The 20746-nt window shown below is 41.4% G+C and overlaps 1 protein-coding gene across 5 annotated transcripts in view; it reads right to left on the bottom strand.

Annotated features, from left to right (window-relative positions):
- Positions 1 to 261: 261 nt before the first annotated feature.
- Positions 262 to 20746, bottom strand: part of carmil3 (capping protein regulator and myosin 1 linker 3) — an 88189-nt gene continuing 67704 nt past the window's right edge. Inside the window, exons 22-40 of one of the 5 annotated variants that reach the window (XM_072440973.1) lie at positions 17176 to 17244; positions 16713 to 16806; positions 15244 to 15342; positions 15057 to 15176; positions 14816 to 14929; positions 14074 to 14249; positions 13905 to 13992; positions 13015 to 13140; positions 12421 to 12487; positions 12153 to 12346; positions 11219 to 11298; positions 10594 to 10713; positions 9883 to 10054; positions 8985 to 9351; positions 4353 to 4447; positions 4102 to 4279; positions 3921 to 3992; positions 2335 to 2454; positions 262 to 894 (exon numbers count right to left, since the gene is read on the bottom strand). In XM_072440973.1, the coding sequence (XP_072297074.1) occupies positions 860 to 894; positions 2335 to 2454; positions 3921 to 3992; positions 4102 to 4279; positions 4353 to 4447; positions 8985 to 9351; positions 9883 to 10054; positions 10594 to 10713; positions 11219 to 11298; positions 12153 to 12346; positions 12421 to 12487; positions 13015 to 13140; positions 13905 to 13992; positions 14074 to 14249; positions 14816 to 14929; positions 15057 to 15176; positions 15244 to 15342; positions 16713 to 16806; positions 17176 to 17244 (2386 nt within the window). In that variant the 3' untranslated portion in view covers positions 262 to 859. Of the gene's footprint in view, positions 895 to 2334; positions 2455 to 3920; positions 3993 to 4101; positions 4280 to 4352; positions 4448 to 8984; positions 9352 to 9882; positions 10055 to 10593; positions 10714 to 11218; positions 11299 to 12152; positions 12347 to 12420; positions 12488 to 13014; positions 13141 to 13898; positions 13993 to 14073; positions 14250 to 14815; positions 14930 to 15056; positions 15177 to 15243; positions 15343 to 16712; positions 16807 to 17175; positions 17245 to 20746 lie in introns of all 5 variants that reach the window. The other 4 variants (XM_072440972.1, XM_072440975.1, XM_072440974.1 and 1 more) reach the window with 4 other exon arrangements.

A 20746-nucleotide genomic window follows, 5' to 3' on the forward strand; every position in this document is an offset into this window, starting at 1 on the left:
ATGGTTCTCCTTTAAATGCACTTTAAAATTTGAAAAAAAAAAAAACCTTCAAAAAAAAAAAAGAAAAAAGAACATACTTGAAAAGAATTGTTTATAGTACATTTTACATTCAATAATGTTCTTGCGGGATTTTTGGATAAACATATTAAAACAAGACAATTTGAACCAGGCTCATGTCAGATTGATATGTGTGGCACTCTGAATGAGTTCTACACAAGAGATTATGAACGCTTAAGAAAAATCAAAGAAACATGATGAATTAATTAAATTCAACTTTATTCAGATCAGAGCATTTTAGAAAATATACTCACTTTCAAGCCTGTAAAATCTAAAACTCTATTTTATCCACGTAGTGACTTAAATATTCTTGAAGCGATTAAATCTAAACATTTCCTGCCACCTGCATACGTACGCCAACAGCATACACTACAAACACACACATATTAAAGTATATCTTTGATGAAATAAAAACATGATTGTTACCATAGAGGTTAGTGCAGGTTTAGTATATACAGTTCATTCGAATACGTAACAAAACCCACATAGTCACAGATTGTCAGTAAACAACAGTGGAGTTGAAAACAGTTTAAGGGAATGTGCTGAGATAATAAACAGTGTGTGAAAAGCATTTTAAACAGTGATGTGCAATTTATCATTGACACAGGATCCAAATGACGATGGCCTGAGAAATCCAGAGCAAGTGCAACCAACACAAGAAGTAACAAAAATAATGTTAAGGTTACATGCATTTTAAAACTAGCATCTACCTGGTTCTAAATAAGTCCTCAGAGCTTTAAAAACTGGTCTCTCTCCAGTCCTCTCTGTTCAGCTCCACCTTTCCTCCGGTGGACTCACACCGTCATAAAGCGTCACTGGGCTGGGGACTTTCATAACCTGCACGAGGAAGCAAAAGCCCACATATTAGTATTTAGACCTTGAAACAATATGTCGTAACAACTAATAGACTTTTAAAACATGAAAAGGAAACTTCGAGAAATGGGTCACAGGTCAATAAATAAAATAATATAGGTCCCAAAATAGCAGGTATTCCATTATGTGTTAATAAAGAAGCCCTGAGAGGCAAGCGGGGAATAAAACAACTGCAAAACACATCATTCACAATTATTATATTAAGTTTGCACCATCTTCTCTTTTTTTCCTCCCGTTTGAATGCGTCAAAAAAACTGCCCGACCCAATAATATATATATATATATATATATATATATATATATATATATATATATATATATATATATATATATATATATATATATATATATATTTTTTTTTTTAAATGTTGTATTTTTAGCGCCACATGTTAATCATCACAACATGCAACCAGTTGGAATAAATAAACAGAATAACTTAACTAATGTTCAGTTGCTCAACATGTTGCTCACTTTATACTTAGCATAAATCAAACAAATAGTCATTCTGGTTGTTTTGGTAATATATAAGTCTCCTTTTTAAAAATAAGTAGCTCTAGTTTTCATTAATTCTCTCTCTACATTTAAATATTCCCAGAAAAAAAGATTATGTAAACTCTAAAGATGGCCGCCAATTATCTCTGAAATTATGCACTGGTATGAAAAAGAAATCAGTCAAATGAAAGCAGTACTTTTGGAGAGTTTAATGCAGGGATGATCAGGCTCTTGTCTGGGGAGATTACTCAGACCCAGCTGCCAGCCACATTTGGAAAACAGCCATCTTTAAATTATGGTTCATGGAAGGTGCTATTTAGTAATCATGAATACAACTATGACAAGCATGCACTAAATGTACAGGGTATGACTCACTTTAGCCCCACTGAACCGTGTTATTACAGTTTGTTTTATTGGTTTGGGACAGTGGTGGAAAGTAGATACTCGATTAAATAATTTGTACGTCTTGGAAGAGAAACAACATCTCAAATACACTATAAAACCAATCAAGCCAACCATATGTTATGCCCACCTAACTTATATGTAATCCTCTGTGTAATAAACTGTGATGCACATTTAAAGCACTGTATTCAATCAGTTGCTAAAATGTAATCAGTATTTGGCTTCCCCAGTACCAGGACTAGTCTGGACCAAAACAGGGACATAAATTTGGTATAAACCTGATGTAATCCACAAAAAAAACATTGAATGTGCTACTAAACTGTGCATAAAATGTATACAAATTACATTAAATAAAGTCCAAAGTAGTTTCCACCTAAAATATTTACACACTAAAACGCTCTGTGATGACAAGACACCACAGAGGCATTTGTGGTCATAGCTCGCTTAAAGAGTGTACTTTTGTACTCATTGAGTACATATATGCAGACAGGAGGATATACAGATACATACAGCTGGGCCCTGGGGAGTAGTCCAGGGATCTGTTTCTGTAATGAGGGAAGCAGGGTTTTTTCACAGGGAATCTGCGATCTGAGGACCTCTGCAGATCGTAGGGTCTGCCTTGTTCTATGCCTGCAGGGAAATGGCATGAGAAACAGGCACAAGGTGGAGGAGGAAGGTGCATTCAGGTTTGAAAAGGAACAGAGGATAAAGCAGGACATGAGCAGCCAAACATGCAGCAGGAAGAACTATAACCATATTAGGGATGTCAAGATTATTTGGTTAATCAATTCTAGGGAATATTTACAATATAATCATAAGCAGTGTTTGGAAGTAACTGAATACATGTACTGAAAATACGTACCGGTATTCAGGACTAATATAGAATAACAGTATTCAAGTACAGTTTCACTTTCTTTTGGTGGTATTCAAAATACAGTTACTTTTGTAAAATCTGAGAAATACATTGTTGTATTTGATCATGAAATTTAGGCTTCGAGCTGCATTTAATTAGTGCAATAAAATGGAATAACACAGCTCTTACAGTGAGTGCATGTGTATTTTCCCTTTTCTATTTTGTGATAATGTGTTATAATGTGATAATGTGATAATATGTCATGTTTTTAAATGGTAAAATATGATGCAACGCAGCGTGAAAGTATTAGACAAAGTTGTAATCTTTCAAACAATAGTATATCTTCACTTTATCTGTATAATTTTACAGTCTATTCACATTTGTCAGAAACCTAAACCTGAACTAATTCATTTAAAGACATGTTTTAACACTTGTGTTGGATTGACATGAATCTGATATATTTTTACATTTTATTTTTGCTGATTTTGTTACATTGATTACTTTATCAGAAAGTTTGATTTAATAAAGTTGATCATGTGCAAGAGAGGAATGGTAAGTTTTAGACTGTAAATGAAGCTGAATTAAGGTTATTACTTTGATATTGTAACATCCTTAATTGCCACACACGAGGCTACATAACGTTTTCAGCATCAGTGTGATGAAAACAATGGGAAATAGTTCAGTTGAGTCAAACTTTTATGTTGTTTTAAATATGATATGAGCAAATAAAGATTGTTAAACAAAACTAAATGTGATGGTATAATGTAATGTTATATGCATTAGTGCACTAATGATACTACTACATTAGTATGAGTAGTTGTAGTGGTAATAGAAGAAGCATTAAAGGGGCTGTACCTGCTTTTCTTTCATGTAATAAAATCAAATCTGGTTTTGCCCCAGGACAGATATATTTTAAAAGCAGCAATGAAAATGAGTAAATTCTGTACTAATTATAGAGCATTTTATTCTCTCTAAAAGCGATTAAAAACGCTTATAAACTCATTGCAGTGAATAATTAGTACGCTCGGAATACATTCGGTAAGTGAGCAGTACATTTGGATCACTGCACACATTTTAACATGAGCTAGCTCTGTTTTTCAAATGTTTAAGAAAAAAATCAGGTACATCACCTTCAATAGGGCAGTAGCATTTCCACAGCTGATTAAATAATACATCCTGCAGCCAAACTGCATGCACACTGATGTTTAGCACAGACACACATTAACTCTGGCACATGCAATACCTATGTCAAATGAGTTGGACTTCCTGGTGTGATGGAATGGGATTGGGTTTCCATTATGGCCCTCTCCTTCTTCTGATCAGTTCAAAATGACCATCAAAATGAGTATTTCACTGTGTTTTATAGTTGAAAATATAGGTCTTTTTAAAGCTTTGTACTTCATCCGAAATTCAAAGTGTCACACCTTGAATGACTCCGGGGCTGGCTCTCTCCGGCGCAGGTGGACTTCTGCTCTCTGCTCGTTCCTCTTGTAAATGGGACAGGTTTCTTTGGTCGGGGATTGTGTCGTCGCAGGGACTCGCGGGGGAGCTCTTGGATGAGGATATTTCAGAGGATTTGTCTCGTGACTGATCAAGACTGGTCTGTGAAATAAATCCGAAATGTAGTTAGACCTTGTAGACACACTTGCCCTGGTGCTGTAGTTTGTAAACTCACTTGGTTTGGATTTATAGGGTGCTGCCCCTCTGGTCCACTGCCTCTCAGCTTTCTATTGCTTTGCTCTTCTTCTAATTCAAGTCGGCCTGCTTCTTCTGTCAAAAAGAAAATAAGTTGTGGCATAGCACAGTCAAAATCTTTAATTTGAAAAGAAAATATAAGCTTGAATTTCCCCTGAATTTCAGAACATGTTTGTAGTGGTCTAAACTACAGGTACTACAGATATTTCACTATAAAGACACGGCAATGTGTTCTTTGCAGAGGACGTTCTATATCTAATAACTGCAGCCTTTTGCAGCAATTTGATATCCGCACCAACTCAACATGCAATTTTGATTTGATTGTGATATATTGTGTTGCACTAATTGGTTCTAAAATTGATTCCTGGACTATGGGATGTTAAAAATGCCCCCAGCCCATCCACATCTTTATATATTTGTCTCAAATGTACAGAAGATGGCACTAGTTTTACGTGCTAGATCTTTTGTCTCTAGCGACACCTTGACTTTTTCTCCCAGAGCCACTCCAAAGTCAGTCATGTAAAAAGGTTGCTTGTTAAAAGTCTAAACTGAGGTGGAGTAATTGATCTGAAAACGTGAATGAAGTGATGTGAAACCAGTACTTTTGTCTCAATTTAAAACAGGTATAGAGCTTGTTGTTTTCCATTAACATTTGAACCTCAGATGGTGGGAAAGAGACACTTTTCCCTTTTGATTGCATTGGATTTAGCAGTGAAATATCTGAGAGGAGAATTCTCTCAGATATGACTGACTTTATATCAAACTTAGTGTTAGCCTGGGATAAAATAGTTATAGTTGGAGACTTTAATATCCACGTGAACATGAGTGATGACGCTCTCAGTAATGCCTTCAGCGCCTTGTTAGACAGCATTGGTTTCACTCAGAATGTAAATAAACCGACTCACACTCACAAGAACACTCTGGATCTTGTCCTAACGTATGGAACAGAGATTAGTGACCTCATTGTCCTCCCTCAAAACCCTATATTGTCAGATCATTTCCTAATTACCTTTCAGTTTATTCTTAAAGATCATCCAGTCCCACAAAATAAAGTTATAATGAAAAGGACAATATCTGAAAAATCTATCTCAAAATTCAAAGAAATAATAGAGCCAATATTCAGTGACATGTCATGTGATCCTGCTGAGAACAGTTTTAGTCCCAGTTTAAGTGATCAATGTGTCGACTTGACCATGAATTCTCTGAAGTCTGCTCTTGACGTTGTCGCGCCGTTAAAACAGAAGGTCATTAGGCCAAAGCGCGCCTCCCCATGGTACAACCAAGAACTGCGTTCACATAAACAAAGAGTTAGAAAGTTAGAGGGATTATTTCGTCGCTCTCACACCGAAGAATCCCTAAAAGCATGGAAAAGTTGCCTGCTGTCCTATAAGCAGGCTCTGCGTAAGGCCCAAACCAGATATTATTCAAATCTAATAGAAGTCAACAAAAGTAACACTAAATTCCTTTTCAGCACTGTAGCTAGGCTAACAAACTGTCACAGTGCAGTAGAGCCCTCAATCCCAGCTACACTCAGCTCTGATGATTTCCTCCTATTTTTTAACAATAAAATAAAAACAATCAGAGATAAATTAGATGAAATTACCCCCGCTATTAGCCCTGAACTAGCCCAAGCTGTAAATCTAACGTCCCATATAAATCCACCTGTAAACTTAGAAAGGTTCACAGCTGTTGATCAAGCAGAGATAACTTCAGCCATTATGTCCTCTAAAAGCTCAACTTGTGTCCTAGACCCCATTCCAAGCAGACTCCTCAAAGACATTCTTCCCCTAATTATAGACCCTATTCTTAATATAATAAATACTTCACTCGAAAGTGGCTATGTTCCACAGTCCTTCAAACATGCAGTCATTAAACCTCTTCTGAAAAAGCCTAATCTAGATCCCGACCTATTGGTAAACTACAGACCTATTTCAAATCTTCCCTTCGTCTCTAAAATCCTTGAAAAAGTTGTAGTAAAACAGCTTTGTCGCCACCTGCAGGACAATAACTTATTTGAAGTTTTCCAGTCAGGGTTCAGAGCCCACCACAGCACTGAAACTGCACTAGTTAAAGTCACAAATGATTTGTTATTAGCCGCTGACGATGGACTGGTCTCAATCCTGGTTCTGTTGGACCTCAGCGCAGCGTTTGACACCATTGACCACAACATTCTACTGCAGAGGTTAGAATGTGATGTAGGTGTTGGAGGAACAGCCCTCAGCTGGTTTAAATCCTATCTATCTGATAGGTTCCAATTTGTTAATGTAAACCAGAGCTCCTCACCAAGCTCTAAAGTAATTTACGGTGTGCCACAGGGTTCGGTACTCGGTCCAATTCTGTTTACTCTTTATATGCTGCCATTAGGCAACATTATCAGAAAGCATGACATTAACTTCCACTGCTATGCAGACGACACTCAGCTGTATTTATCAATGAAACCTGATCAGAGCGATCAAGTAGACAGACTTAGTACTTGTGTGAAGGAGATAAAAACCTGGATGACACTAAACTACCTGCTTCTTAACCCTGAAAAAACCGAGGTCATTGTGCTTGGCCCTAAGCATCTACGAGACGCTCTATCTGAGCAGATAGTCACACTGGACAATGTCAGTGTAGCCTCCAGTTCTACTGTAAGAAACCTTGGAGTCTTATTTGACCAGGAGCTCTCATTTAAAGCTCATATAAATCAAGTCTGTAAAACAGCCTATTTCCATTTGCGCAACATCGCCAAAATCAGAAGAATCCTGCCTAAAAGTGATGCCGAAAAATTTATCCATGCATTTGTAACGACTAGATTAGACTACTGTAACTCCCTGCTTGCAGCGTGTCCTAAAAGCTCCATAAAAAGCTTTCAACTGGTTCAAAATGCAGCAGCAAGATTACTAACAGGAACAAAAAGAAGAGAGCGCATTACGCCGGTGCTGAAGTCTCTTCACTGGCTCCCCGTCGAGTCTAGAATCAAATTCAAAATTCTACTCTTGACCTACAAAGCCATAAATGACATGACCCCATCCTACCTCAAAGATGCTATAGAACCATATCATCCAAACAGAGCTCTTCGCTCTCAGAATGCTGGCCTTCTGGTGGTGCCAAGAGTCTCTAAAAGTACTGTAGGAGGTAGAGCGTTTAGCTACCAAGCTCCTGTGTTATGGAATCAGCTCCCGACCCATGTTAAATATGCTGACACAGTCTCTTCATTTAAGTCCAGGCTTAAAACGTTCCTCTTCGAAATCGCTTATGGTCAGAGTAGTTAGGAACAGAAAGATAAACCCACAGCTTCAGCTACGCTGCCCTAGGAGTAACTATGCTGGGGGAAGTATGACAGCTTGAGCACTATCCTCTTCTTCTTCTGACTACTTATGCTATCAAACAATATTTATTTTTTGATTCCACTTGCAAACTGTTCACCGCCTTCTTTTCTTTCTCTCACTCCTGAGGACCTGTGGACCCAGATGCCCCTCCCCTGGTGAAGTGGTCCCTGCCCTGTGTGGACGGTCCCTCATCTGCCTGAAGAGTGGCTCCAGTTCGCCTCAGTCGGTCCCTCATCTGCCTGAAGAGTGGGTCCAGCTCGCCTCCGACGGTCCCTCATCTGCCTGAAGAGTGGGTCCAGCTCGACTCCGACGGTCCCTCTTCTGCCTGAAGAGTGGGTCCAGCTCGACTCAGACGGTCCCTCTTCTGCCTGAAGAGTGGGTCCAGCTCGACTCAGACGGTCCCTCTTCTGCCTGAAGAGTGGGTCCAGCTCGACTCCGACGGTCCCTCTTCTGCCTGAAGAGTGGGTCCAGCTCGACTCAGACGGTCCCTCTTCTGCCTGAAGAGTGGGTCCAGCTCGACTCCGACGGTCCCTCTTCTGCCTGAAGAGTGGGTCCAGCTCCAGTCTCCTTGTGTCCGTCTGTCAGTCTGTGAGAGTCGGATCTCTCCTTCACTGGAACTCCTCCAGGTTTCTACGCTTTTTTCCCAAAGAGGTTTTTTTGTAGTTTTTCCTGGCCGAGAAGGAGAGTCTAAGGACAGAGGACCCTGGGACATCGTCCCTCGCCACCACAGACATTGTCTGACTTCATCGCCACCACAGACATTGTTTATTCATTTCTCCCTGTGGCCCTCAGAGGCAACTGTTGTTGTGATTTTGGGCCTTACAAAAATAAATTGATTTGATTTGATTTGATTTGAATTCACAAATGTTGAACCGGATGATTTCGCAAGAGCTCATTGTATTACAATAAAAGTCTGCATTTTAACAATATTTACTTTTGCTACCCAAAATCTGTATTTAATATTATTAGCTGATTTAACCAATCAAATAATATACAAGAATAATATACACATAATCTTGCCTTCATAACTGTCAACTTTTTGGTAGTTATTAGTTCAAAGAGAGGGAAATAGTATGTTTGTATGTTTAACTCATGTTTGTGTAAAGCGTGGCTTCCTGATGAGTCACTCTTCACATAAAAGTTGAATAAAGGTGTAACAATAAAAGTATATGTGTTTCAATTTAAAAAAAAAGAAAATTCTGACTATGACTTTTCAGCTTGTTTAATTCTGGTTGTGTAATACTATATACTGGATGGCAGAACATGAAAAAGACACTGCTGAGGGCTCAATAGTGCATTACCTAAACTCTCCTGCAGATGTCTCTGTCTCATCGCGGACAGACTGAGTTTGGGGCACTGAGCAGAAGGCTCTGTTCTCGGGACACTTGTGACACCACCACTGCTCTTCCTGTCCTCATCCATGTCTGAATGTACATCAGTGAGAGGGACGATGCGCTCCTGCCGGCCCGGCTCCATCTGCCTGTCCGTCTGCTGCAGGGACGAGCCCGCGTGGCCATTGGTCCTGCAGTCTACAGGGGGATCTGAGACTGTGGTGAGGGGTCGGTCCAGATCTGGGTCTGAACGTTTGGTGTCACAGGTGCTGCTGCCATCCGAGTCCTCGATTTCAGCCCCTATGCAGCTGTACACCATGCTGACCAGGTCAGTGGGCTGGACAAGGACAAATGAGGCAATATTAATAAACCCTCATGGAAGCATCTTTTTATTTACTCTTCCTCACAAATCAAATGCAGTTAGGGCAGAGTAGTTAGTGGGCACAGCAAGCAACAACTGAGTGTGGTATGTCATGCTGAATGAGCAACTGTGAGCAGATCGTGTGTTTCCTGGATAAACTCCAACATTTGAAACTTTAAACAGATTCTTCAATAAAACATAATTTTGATGTATAGATTGCGTCTTTTTGAGACTGACAATCGTTTTGAAATGTCAACTGCCTCTAAGAAAGAAGATTGATGACATAAACTTTTAATGAGAGAGGTTTTAAACAAGTCTGTGACAACAATTCATGAGAGTTTGGGACCAACAGAAAAAAAACGGCCATATCTGACCCCTGAAGACTGGATTCTTTTTGGACAATTACAGCCATCTGCCACTGCACTGATTATCACACAATGACCTTTCTTCTTTACTTTTGGAGTTAAGGTGAGGTATGAATTAGTGTAACTTTCTCAATACTGATACCTGTCTTTGTATGAGGCAAGGGGGGCTGGCTGTACTTATTCCATGTGCAGGTAAGGCCTGTGTGGGCCGGGGCGACGGCATGGTCCCATTCTCTTCTCCTGGGAACGCACCCTCAGCTCGTCCCAAGTCCTTGGGGTGCTGGATCATCGAGTAGACGTTCTCACAGACGCCACTGCAGACACAGACACAACAAAGTCACAAAAATCCTCAATTACTTTAAGTTAAAGACAAACGTTGTTTTTTTTTAATGGATCAATCAGCTTTTCTGCTCTTTAATTAAATGTAGTTAATTAGTTTGATAATACATGCCATTATTACCAGAACTGTAAAGATTGTGTGAAGGTGGACTATTTTAGCACTGCAGCCTGTGCAGCAGATTGCATCATTTAACCTTGTCATAATTTTACATTGAACGCGACTCTGCTGCTGAGTTTGAATCTCCCGGAAAGAAATAAAAGTCTCTCTACTTTCAAAACACTCTTTTAACTTTTTGGTGGTTACGTAACAGCCATCTTAATGTATGCCATGACATTAAAAGTAAGTCGCTAAAATTGTTTGAAGCCCAAAACATTTTCTCCTATTGAAATATTTATACATTTTTGATGAGACTTTAATTCCCAGCCCTGGGTTTATTTAATAGCTGTCTCTTTCTGGCTCCGCTGACAACTCCTTCTCCCTCCATTGGCTCTGGCTGCCGTACTGCATGCTTACTCAGAGTCCTGATTAGAGATGGTGGAGTTGCGATTCTTGCGAAAGCCTGAAAATATGGACAAGACGCTGCGCCGCTTTTTCCTCCTCAGTGACTGCGTGTGATGAAGGTCTGACAGCTGACTACAGGAGAGAGCAGAAAGATGAGGCGCTTTTACTAAACAGGAGAAACTAAAGAGAGGGAGAGAAATAATGGAAGTGCCTCACCTACAAACCCCCAGGATTGTGGAGAGAAATATACTATATTATTCTACTTGCATGCAAACAATACATGATGTAAGAACCACAGTCGGGCCAGGTGACAATTGATCTCTAGATGGATTTGATAGAAACATGAAAAAAGAGGAAAGCTCAAGGATATGGATGAATTTGACCAAAATGTTTAGAGTCCTGGGTTCAAGTTGGAAGGTTTCTGGGGTCTAAATTGTGCGCTGAACCTGTTTTTACATCTACAAATACACTGTTTGGTTTAGATCATGGAACATCTCAAAACGTTATAACCAGTGGGAGGTTGTACTTAAACTATTAAAACTGTATTTCTATTCCTTATTACTCTCAATTAACATGTTTTGCCTTGTGGGGAGTGTTAATGAGACACATGACGCACTATTATTGCTACAGAAGTTACCTGTCGGGTAGAACTCTCTTGCTGTAGAAATCCGGCAGACCGTCCTCGAGCATATTAACTCCCCCGTTCTCCGAGGAATGCTAAAACACAACAATGAAAAAGTGGCACAATCACTGCTCAATCCGCTGTGTCAACCTTAAAGCTGAAAGGCAGACAAAATGGTATTATCATTTCAAACGCCTGGCTGGCATCACCAGACCCACTGCCAACACAAGTCTATTTGTAGAACAGCTCCATCTCATGCTCCCCTAAATGAGTTTGTAGCGATTTAAAAAGAGCTTTTACAAAGTCGCAAAACAAACACGCAGCAAGTTAGTGAGAGCCATGCAGCCCCTTAGGGACAGCGCTGCATGATTAACATTGAAGTCACACACAAATGCAACAACTCTCTGCTTAAAAGGGACCTATTTTTAGAAAGTGCCATTGGCAAAGAAAACAAGATGAATAACACAAATTCACATTAAAGACGGAAAAGATTTGAAACGACTCAAAAGTAAACACAAGTCACTTTCTCACCTCCGTCTAAGAACTCCGCAGAAGACAGAACTATTGTATACATTCGGGGACTTGTGCAGTGGCAACCGAGTCCGCCATTTTGAAAGGGGCACAACAGCACGTCTACTACATACGAAATCCAGGAAATATGAGGCCAAAATGCCAAAAACCTGCTTAATCTGTCAGGACATTGCTCTGTTGACTGACCAAGAAAGAGACCAAGAGCTTTGTCGTGTACCTTAGTTTTCCGTTATCGTCTAAAGAATGAAAGTATTCGTAGCTCATTATGCCGTAGAAAAGGATGCAGTCGTGTTGGTTTTTATATATCGCGTGCCCCTTTTAAAATGGCCGCTATGGGGAAGTCCCGGTTGTGTGACGTCACCGTCAACGCATGTATTCTGAAACGAAATGCGTGGCTGGAATGGTTGCTGAAACTTACCAGGTCAGAATGCAGGTGTTCCGGGCGATGCCGGCGTGGGGGGCGCGGCCTGACGTGGGTCACATGGCGTAAAGGTGAGCCGTTGGTGGGAAGAGTGGACAGACACTCCCAGGACGCAGAGTGCGACAGAGCGGCGGCATTTGGGGGGGCCGGAGCGGACGGGACGGGCGAGGAGCTGGAGTCGTCAGCCAAACCTAGAAAAACACCAACACACATATTGATTCATGTTTTATTCACACAGATTGTACTGAATAAAGTGAGGTCGTACTCGGTCTAGTAGACACCGGTCGGATTCTTCTGGTTCTTGAACTGCGTTTCTTGATAGCCATGGTGTCCTATGGTCATACAAAAATACAAAATAAAACATACCGTATTTTAAGTATAAGCGGAGTATAAGCCAAAAAATGCATAATAGAGAAGGAAATAAACATATATAAGTCGCACTGGAGTATGAAATGCGGTTGCAAATAACAAATAATATCACATATAAGTCACTCCGGAGTATAAGTATCTGTATATATAAGTATAAATATAAGTATAAGTCGCACCCCGGCCAAAACTATGAAAAAAGGTACGACTTATAGTCTGGAAAATACGGTATATAACTATCCTAAATGTGTACAATTGTAATTTAACTTCAAGGCTCTGTAGGTTGGCAGAGAAAACGGCTGTTGAGCGGTAATGAGGGACTAGAATGTTCCTGCTTGTAGTTGATATGTGGTCACGCCTACACTAAGCAACTTCTTTCCATTAGACATATGAGTTTCAAAGAGTACAAAAGTAAAACACACATTTCCAAGTAAATCACGTAAACAAATTCACAGTATGTCATTCTTACGCTTCAGCACTGAACCGTACTTACGATTCCCAGGCTGACTCCGAAGTCCTCGTCGGGGAAGTCCAAGGCCTCTACCAACCTGGAGTGTCTGACGGTGCGTCTCCCTGTCCCCGCGTCGTCCCAGCGCTTGACTTGTGATACCTGCCGCAGCTGAAGTAATGCACAAAGAGAGCGTGGTGACATGAGGGATACCAGCCTTCACACACACACACGAGTGGAGTGCCCTTGTACCAAAAAACACCAGTACAAAATAGCACCTGGCACTGCTCTGTTTTCTGTGTCTATATGAATAAAAAACAACTCCTTGAAAACCAAAGCTGCTCGAGACATGATAGAGGACAAACCGAGGGCGCTATAAAACCCAGAGAGGAGAGTGAGATACAGAAGAGAGTGAAGGTGAGGGGAATACAAAACAAGAGAGGAAAGAGCGGCGGTGGCCAACAAACTCCTCACATCTTCTGTTCACGTGTCTTAGGTTCTCGTTTGAATGTCAGTAAATCATACACATCATCATTTTATTCTTATATCAAAGAAATGTCTCACTTTTTGCAGAAGAAATAATACATATGAAATAATAAAGTATTGAACAGTGAAAAATGGAATATGCAATGAAAGCTAAGATCTGTAATTGCCATAGTTTGTCAAGTAATTAACAGGGACCTTGAAGATATAACTGAATGATAAATAAGTAAAAAAGGCACTACTGCTTCGCTGGGGTTGTTGAAGTAGCTGCAGAGTAATGATAATTGCATTGTTGCTACTTTATACTTCAAATAAATTTCTAAAAACTGAAATATATACGTGTTATTAAGCTTTTTAGCATTGGAAGTGACTCTATGGCAAAATTGAAGATTTTAACTTCATGTTTTCTACCCCTACAAAGAAGGCATGCAGTAAAGAGATATTACCAGTACCAGGGTTTTATGACTGGCATAGAGTTCTTGCAGAATTTGATCCACTATTGAGTTTGTCAGATAGGAGACCACGGATAACTTCACCTCTCTGAAAAATACAGAAGAAAACATTCCTTTTTCCAGTACATTTCTATGTATCAGAACTCTTTGAACTGGCCCTGAATCTTACTCCAGGGCTTTGTTGATGTCCTCGGCTGCCCTCTCCATCAGGGCGTTGCGAATTGAGGAGCGGGGAATGGACACTTGTTCTGAGATGGACGACAAAGGGGGGCTGAGTCTTTCTGCGGCCGCACATGACATTGGACACAGCTCCCGGCACAGAGACACCATCGAGTCTACCACAACCTGGATGTAAAGAACAAAGTCATGTCGAGTGTATGCATCTAAAAAACATTGAATTATTTATAAATGGTTATCATCTGCCTTCTTCGCTATATGATCTTTTATTAATGAATGAAACGCACACTTTCTATACTGAGGCTTTTGGATAGTGAATATGGGGGATGTGAACTATGTACCATTACTTTATGAAGGCATTTTATTATTTTGACTGCAATATAATTATAATCTATGACACAACTTTAAGTGAGAAACAATTATCACACTTTAAAAATGCTCTTATAAGTCGATTCTGCTGAACTTTGAAGGTTTTTGTTGGGGGAAAGTCTGATTTGGGCATGATTTGTGTTCCTTTTCGAGTCACCCAGCAAATGATCTATTTCCTATCACCCTTTTTAGCATGTTAAATTAGACAGAACTCTTAGTGTATGCTGGATGTTAGAGTATGATTATCAAAGACAGTTTCTCCCTAATGGACGTGGTAACATGGTTTCTATTAAACGGCTTTGAAGGGTTTGTTTTAGTAAAAGCTCATGAATATTTATAACACTTTTAGTACTAGCTGGTCTTACTTGCAGTTCTTTGTCAGCGGCCTTGGCCAGCTCGCCTGCCAGTGTGTCCAGCCTCTGTCTGACTGGGCCGTCCACAGACAGGACGTGTGCCAGCTCACACAGGGAGGGGTACAGCTGATGGAGAAGAGAGCAGAGGAGCAGCAGGGCTCAGCAACAAGAATGCAAACTGGTTCAAATTGAGTTCAAAGACTTGAACTCAACAAAGGAAAAAAAGGTTCAAGCGGATGAATGGGTGTCGTACCGCTCTTGAGTTTCGGGCCTCTTTCAGGATCTGTCTGGCGGTCTGGACGTCTTCTGTCTCCTCACAGCCTTTGAGAACATACACCTGCTGCTGCACCCGTGAGCAGAGTCGCTCCATCACCTGATAAAACACCTGAGTCAAAGATATAAACACTTTGCATCTCTAGTTACTGCACTCTGACACTTACCTGTTCGGCAGTGCTGGTGACAAGGCCCTGGTGAAGTCGCAAGGCCTGTTTCTGAGAGAAGCTCTGAGTTTGGTTGTTCCTCAGCAGAGCGCGCTGGATCTGCCTCACACAAAGGAACATCACACGAGAAAACCAACAAGACAGGTGTTTAGCGAGGTCGTGGAAAAGACAGGAGACAGGGCCATTTGCATCGTAATGAGAAAAAGAGAGAATCTTAAAAGAAAAGGTTGTCTTTGAATTCATTTATTTGAATTTATTTATTTTCATCCATATTTTTCGAGAAGTCAAAAACCAATAGGTAACGTGTAGTATAGCTCTGACTGGAGGTATTTGTATCTGGAACGTTTGAACCTGTTTGAGTCAAAATCGATGGGATTTTAAAAGTCAGTTGTTAAAATGGTTGAATGCAGGAAAAATTCAGATTCAGCAAATATAAATATTGTTCCAATCCTAAAACTAAAATAAATTTATAAGCCCTGAGGCAATAAAATGATACATTATAGCCATTTTTTCTGACAAAATATTTACCAAAACAAGACAGAACTACAAAACCATAACATTTTTACTTGTCTGTTTACTTTTCTTCTAGTTTGTGCTTTTCTAATTGCTCACTGTGACTGGCTGATGGCTAAAACAGCTGGGGCATGCGAGTTTGACAAGACATGCAAACAGTCTGTTAAGTGCTACTTGCAGCCCAAGTAAAATAAAATGAAAGGACCACTGCTAATTAAAAGTGACCGTAACATTTGGTAAAGATAAGCAAATAAGAGTTAAAAAGTTCCAGTCCAACATACTGCAGCTGAGACGATGACAGCAGCAGTGGTTACAATGATCAATTATTTAAAGATATTGGCTTCAGTAGACACGAAGCTGAATAAATAAACTTATTTTTGATTTTTCTGGGATCGGGAATGACAGTATGTTTTTGGAGTAAATAACACAACACAGCTGAGTTAAAGCTGTGTTGTCATAAACTCAGAAATAACAGTAGATCCCAAATGTTGCATCAACTTATAAATCAAAAGTAGACATTGACACCAAGACAAGCAAATTATTGATGAATCACAAACTGCTAATTTTGAGAGCTGCTACTTTCAGTCAAGTGGAAAGTAGCAATAAACTAAAACTCATTATAGAGCTGTTAAGATCTGATGAAGGATGACAAAAGCATGTAGTAGGGACGTACATCGATGTGGAAAATGTACCAGTGATAGTACAAATGTAAGGCTTGTGTCAGGAAAGAGATGAAAAGCACAATAAAAAACACTGGCCGATCACTAAACATTGGGAGGAATGCTGATATTTTCATGTATCTACAGCATAAATATTTCACGCGCTTTTGTCAGTGAACATAAGTCAAAATATGTACAACATTTTTCCTTTTTTTCTGTGATCCTTGGTACAGCTAAGGGGAAAAAAATCCCCAGTTCTCTTCAGAGAAAAAGTCGACAGAAACATTTTGTCCTCACCTTGGTCAGAGCATGTTCGGTTTTCTCGGGGGCGCCGCGATACGCCTGAGAGATGTCGCTGAGCGGGAGGGGCATGTACTGCAGGGTAAAGTTACTAATATCACAAACAGAGAGAAGAAGAAGAAGGTGGAGAGGAGGTTAAATGATTTATACATCTGCCGTTGTAATACGTTTGATGTTAACAAGAACACACAACAACACCCAAGGCACTTTTCCGGCTGTTATTTTTAATTTGCAAAATGCTAATTCACCCACATCTTCTAACGCTTTAACAGCTCAGACAGAAATAATATAGGCCTGAACAGCAAGTGCCTCAGAAAAATGATGAAATCTTGTGTAATAGTAAACATTGCACAGTCACAATGTATAAAAGATAGGATCAGGGTTTTTTAATGGCCGTCTGAATTGACACGTGTACATAATGCTCTTCAAAGCAACGTTTTGGGTGCGTGGCGTGTCTTACTGCTCCATCGCTCTCGCCACGTCCTGGAAGCCGGTCGCTGTGGTGTTGTTGCGGTCCCACATCACGCTCCTGAGAGGGATCAAACCAAAGATAAAAGATAAGAAAAACAGACACAGAACTGATGCTTTTGAGACGACTCGTCACGAGCACAAAAGTAGAAATAGTGTTTCTTTTTCTGCATCGCGTTCCCAAGACATCAGCAGCAACCCTGACAAATATGAAAAGGAATTTTACATTTGTTTGAAAAATTAAAACTCTCACAGTGCAACTCCAATTTATTAGTTGAAATAGATGTCTATGTCATTAAGATTGCAGCAGGTAAAATCTAGCTATTGGTGGGGAAACAGGAATGCCCTTTGATTGTTTATTAGACAAATTATGTGCTTCTATCATTATCATATAACTTTCAAACTTCATTCAATTATATGTACAAGATCTTTTATCGTCAGAAATCTAGATCAAGAGTCAAGATCGACATCTAAAAATCTTAGTCGTAAGGAGAAACGGATATAATTGGGTTGGTTTTCTTCAGCCATTCTACACAAAAATATATATTCAAATCCAGCATTACTGATACATTTTGGAGTTTTTTTTAATTTCCAAGTTATATAACACATAATAGCCATAGCATAAGTTGACATGTTTTTACCCAAAAGCTGCGAAAAGTGAGATAAAACTCCAAACCCACACAAACTTAGCTGAGGAGTGTTCGACCGCATCCCCAAATTAGGGATGCATGGACCCGAGCCAATAAACTAATGAGCTCCTGCGACTTCAGAGCAGCCTTCCCACACTCAGCTGTCCAACTCATGTTTCTAATACGTCACTCTTTCCTTTTATCCCTCCTTACCTCCATCATTTCATAACTCTGCCCTAGATCTTCCTCCAGCAAACCCCAAATCACACACCCCAGGAGGTCTTCCCTGTCCATCCCATCAAACTTTGCTCCATCTTCCCTCATATCCAGCTGTGTTCACTTCGCACTACTCCCACACACAGATACTGTACTCCTGTTTGAGCTGCTTGGTGTGATTTACCACTGTTTGTATCCACTCAGTTTCATCCAACTAATGTATTGACACATATTTTAAGGTCGTTTTTAAAAAGTAGAAGGAGCGTCTTGCACGTTAAATTGCTTGTGCTTGACATTGTGGCCATATCGCATTTTGGGCCGCCCTTAGATCTGAGCCCGCGTTCTCATTGGCCATTCATGCCGGTCGCCATTCATAAAAATGCCCCCCCTGATTTTTACGCCCCCTCTGGCCTCTCGCATTGTGCCCGCCCACCGGCGTCACACTTCCGCGTTCCTCCAGCGCCTCACGGCAGCACGGACAGTCACCTGTAACCACAGATGCGGGTCACTCACTACCGCAAGCTTAGGCTTTGACGTAGCTGTTCGCTCTCGCCTCTCCCTCATCGGAGCTCTAAGTCGCGCTCCAAAGAGAGCTGCCGCTTTGCTGCCGCTCCGCTTTGCCGCTGCCGTTCCGCTCTGCTGCCGCTCCGCTTGGCCGCTTTGCCGCTGCCGCTGTGCTCGGAGTAACCCGCTTTGCGCGGACTAACATCCTCCTGGTCGGACTGACGGCGCAGGCCGGCGCTTGATTGAGCCCCCACGCTGCCCGATTGTGCTCTCCCGTGGTCTGTACCAGCTCTGCGCTGGGTGTGTCGCGCATGGGCGCGATATAGACATTTTTCTGCTGCTCTACCTGCATATCCCTTTGCCGTGCCTACACTGGACTCAAATTATGTACCGCTTTTAATACATTTTTCTGTGTTATAGGGGCTGATGGTCTGACACCGTGGTGGATTCCCCTGGTGGTGGTTCCCGCGTTTTGGTTTGTGGTGCACTGTTTTGTTGTTTTGGCGTTTTCTTATTAGGTTACTGCCCCATTTGTTTACCTCCACGGCTAAACCTCAGCCCCCCCTCCAACGGTCTTATTGAGTTTATTCATGTGTATGTGTGTGTGCGTGGTGTTGAGTGGTAGCATCTTAGCTTTTAGGTTAGATTGTTTAAAAATATTATGGTCTTGGTTAAAATGTGTCTTAGATTGTTAGCATTATCTATTTAAATAATAAACATGTTGTAATTTATGGAACTGTCTCTGTCTCATCAGTAATCCTTATCTGCGTGCCTTACTAATTTTCCCCAGTTTAAATTGGGGTGGCGTTGTTGGACAACTTACCATTCAAACAATATCAAAATACTCGTACTGCCACATTTTTGGCGTTGTTGGCAGGATTTGCTGTTTTGGAGGCAGAGGCTAGTTCCACCAAAGTTATTTGTGTATTTGATTTTTGTGATTGTTGTGGCAAGCGGCAAAAGTAACTTGTGTGTTTTTTTAAAGGGCAAAGCGGAAGTCTCTCTTTTGAGCAACAGCCATGGAGGAAGAGCTGCAGGAATTAAGGAACCAAATTACTCAACTAAAAGCAGATAATGTACAGCTGCGCCAGGGACGTGCTGCAGCTGGTTCTGGTGCTGGTGGCTCTGCAGTGCCTGTGCCCCCCGCCACCCCTGCCATAGACCGGTTGGTATTTATTCCGAGGGACCGAAAATGTCCCATGTTTAGGGGCAGTACAGGGATTAGTGTGGGTGAGTGGGCCGAGGAAGCACAGGCCTGTATGAGGGCGCGGCACCTGTCACTGGCGGACCAGGCATACTTCCTTCTTGATCACCTGGAGGGGGAGGCGAAGGAAGAACTAAAATATCGATCTGCCGTAGAGCACCAGGACCCGACTAGGATAGTCTCTATTCTTAAGGAATTATACGGGTGCACAGAGTCCTATGTTGCTCTGCAGGAGGCCCTCTTCTCCAGGAGACAGCAGGAAGGTGAGACATTGCAGGAGTTCTCCCTGGCCCTGCTGAACTTGATGGAAAGGGTTAAAATGCAAGCCCCGGGAGACATACCAAATGCTGAGGATTTAATGCGCGACCAGTTTATTGAGCACGTGAGTGATGGTTCCTTGCGTCGGGAGTTGAAACAGTATGTGCGCCGGTACCCTAGGGCGACTCTGCTTGAGGTCAGGGGAGAGGCAATCAGGTGGGAGCTTGAAGGTCTGCCGGCCGGCATGAGAGGTCGAAGCAATTCAGTGCCCTCGGCCTTTGGTATACAATATGCCATGCGTGGAAACCCGGGGCCTGAGGCCACCCCTACACGGACTGAGGTTAGCGAAATGAAGGAGATGTTGAAAAAGCAACAGGAACAACTTGAGCTGTTGACGCAAAGCATTGCATTATTGCAGAACACGCAAACTGCACACCAGCGTAGTCGCTCCCCTCGTTATGGCCCGATTGTGTGTAATCGTTGCCAGCAATCTGGCCATATTGCCAGAGACTGTGATGGCCCTCGTGTTCCCAGTCGCCACGAACCCTCTTTGCCGACCCGCCGTCGCTTTAATCAAACGTCGGAAAACTAGCGCCCACCGTGTCGCGGAGCCAACGCACGGGTGGGGCATCCACTAGCTCAACCACTAACGGAGGGGGGAACGTTCCAAAGTTGATAGCATCCTGTCCACATCTTGATGTAGACATGGATGGCGTAATTGTGCCATGTCTTGTGGACACTGGGTCGATGGT

Source organism: Eucyclogobius newberryi, unplaced genomic scaffold, assembly GCF_026437365.1.
Source record: "Eucyclogobius newberryi isolate DKJ021-1_F unplaced genomic scaffold, fEucNew1.0.hap1 SCAF_12, whole genome shotgun sequence".
Taxonomy (NCBI): Eukaryota; Metazoa; Chordata; class Actinopteri; order Gobiiformes; family Gobiidae; genus Eucyclogobius; species Eucyclogobius newberryi.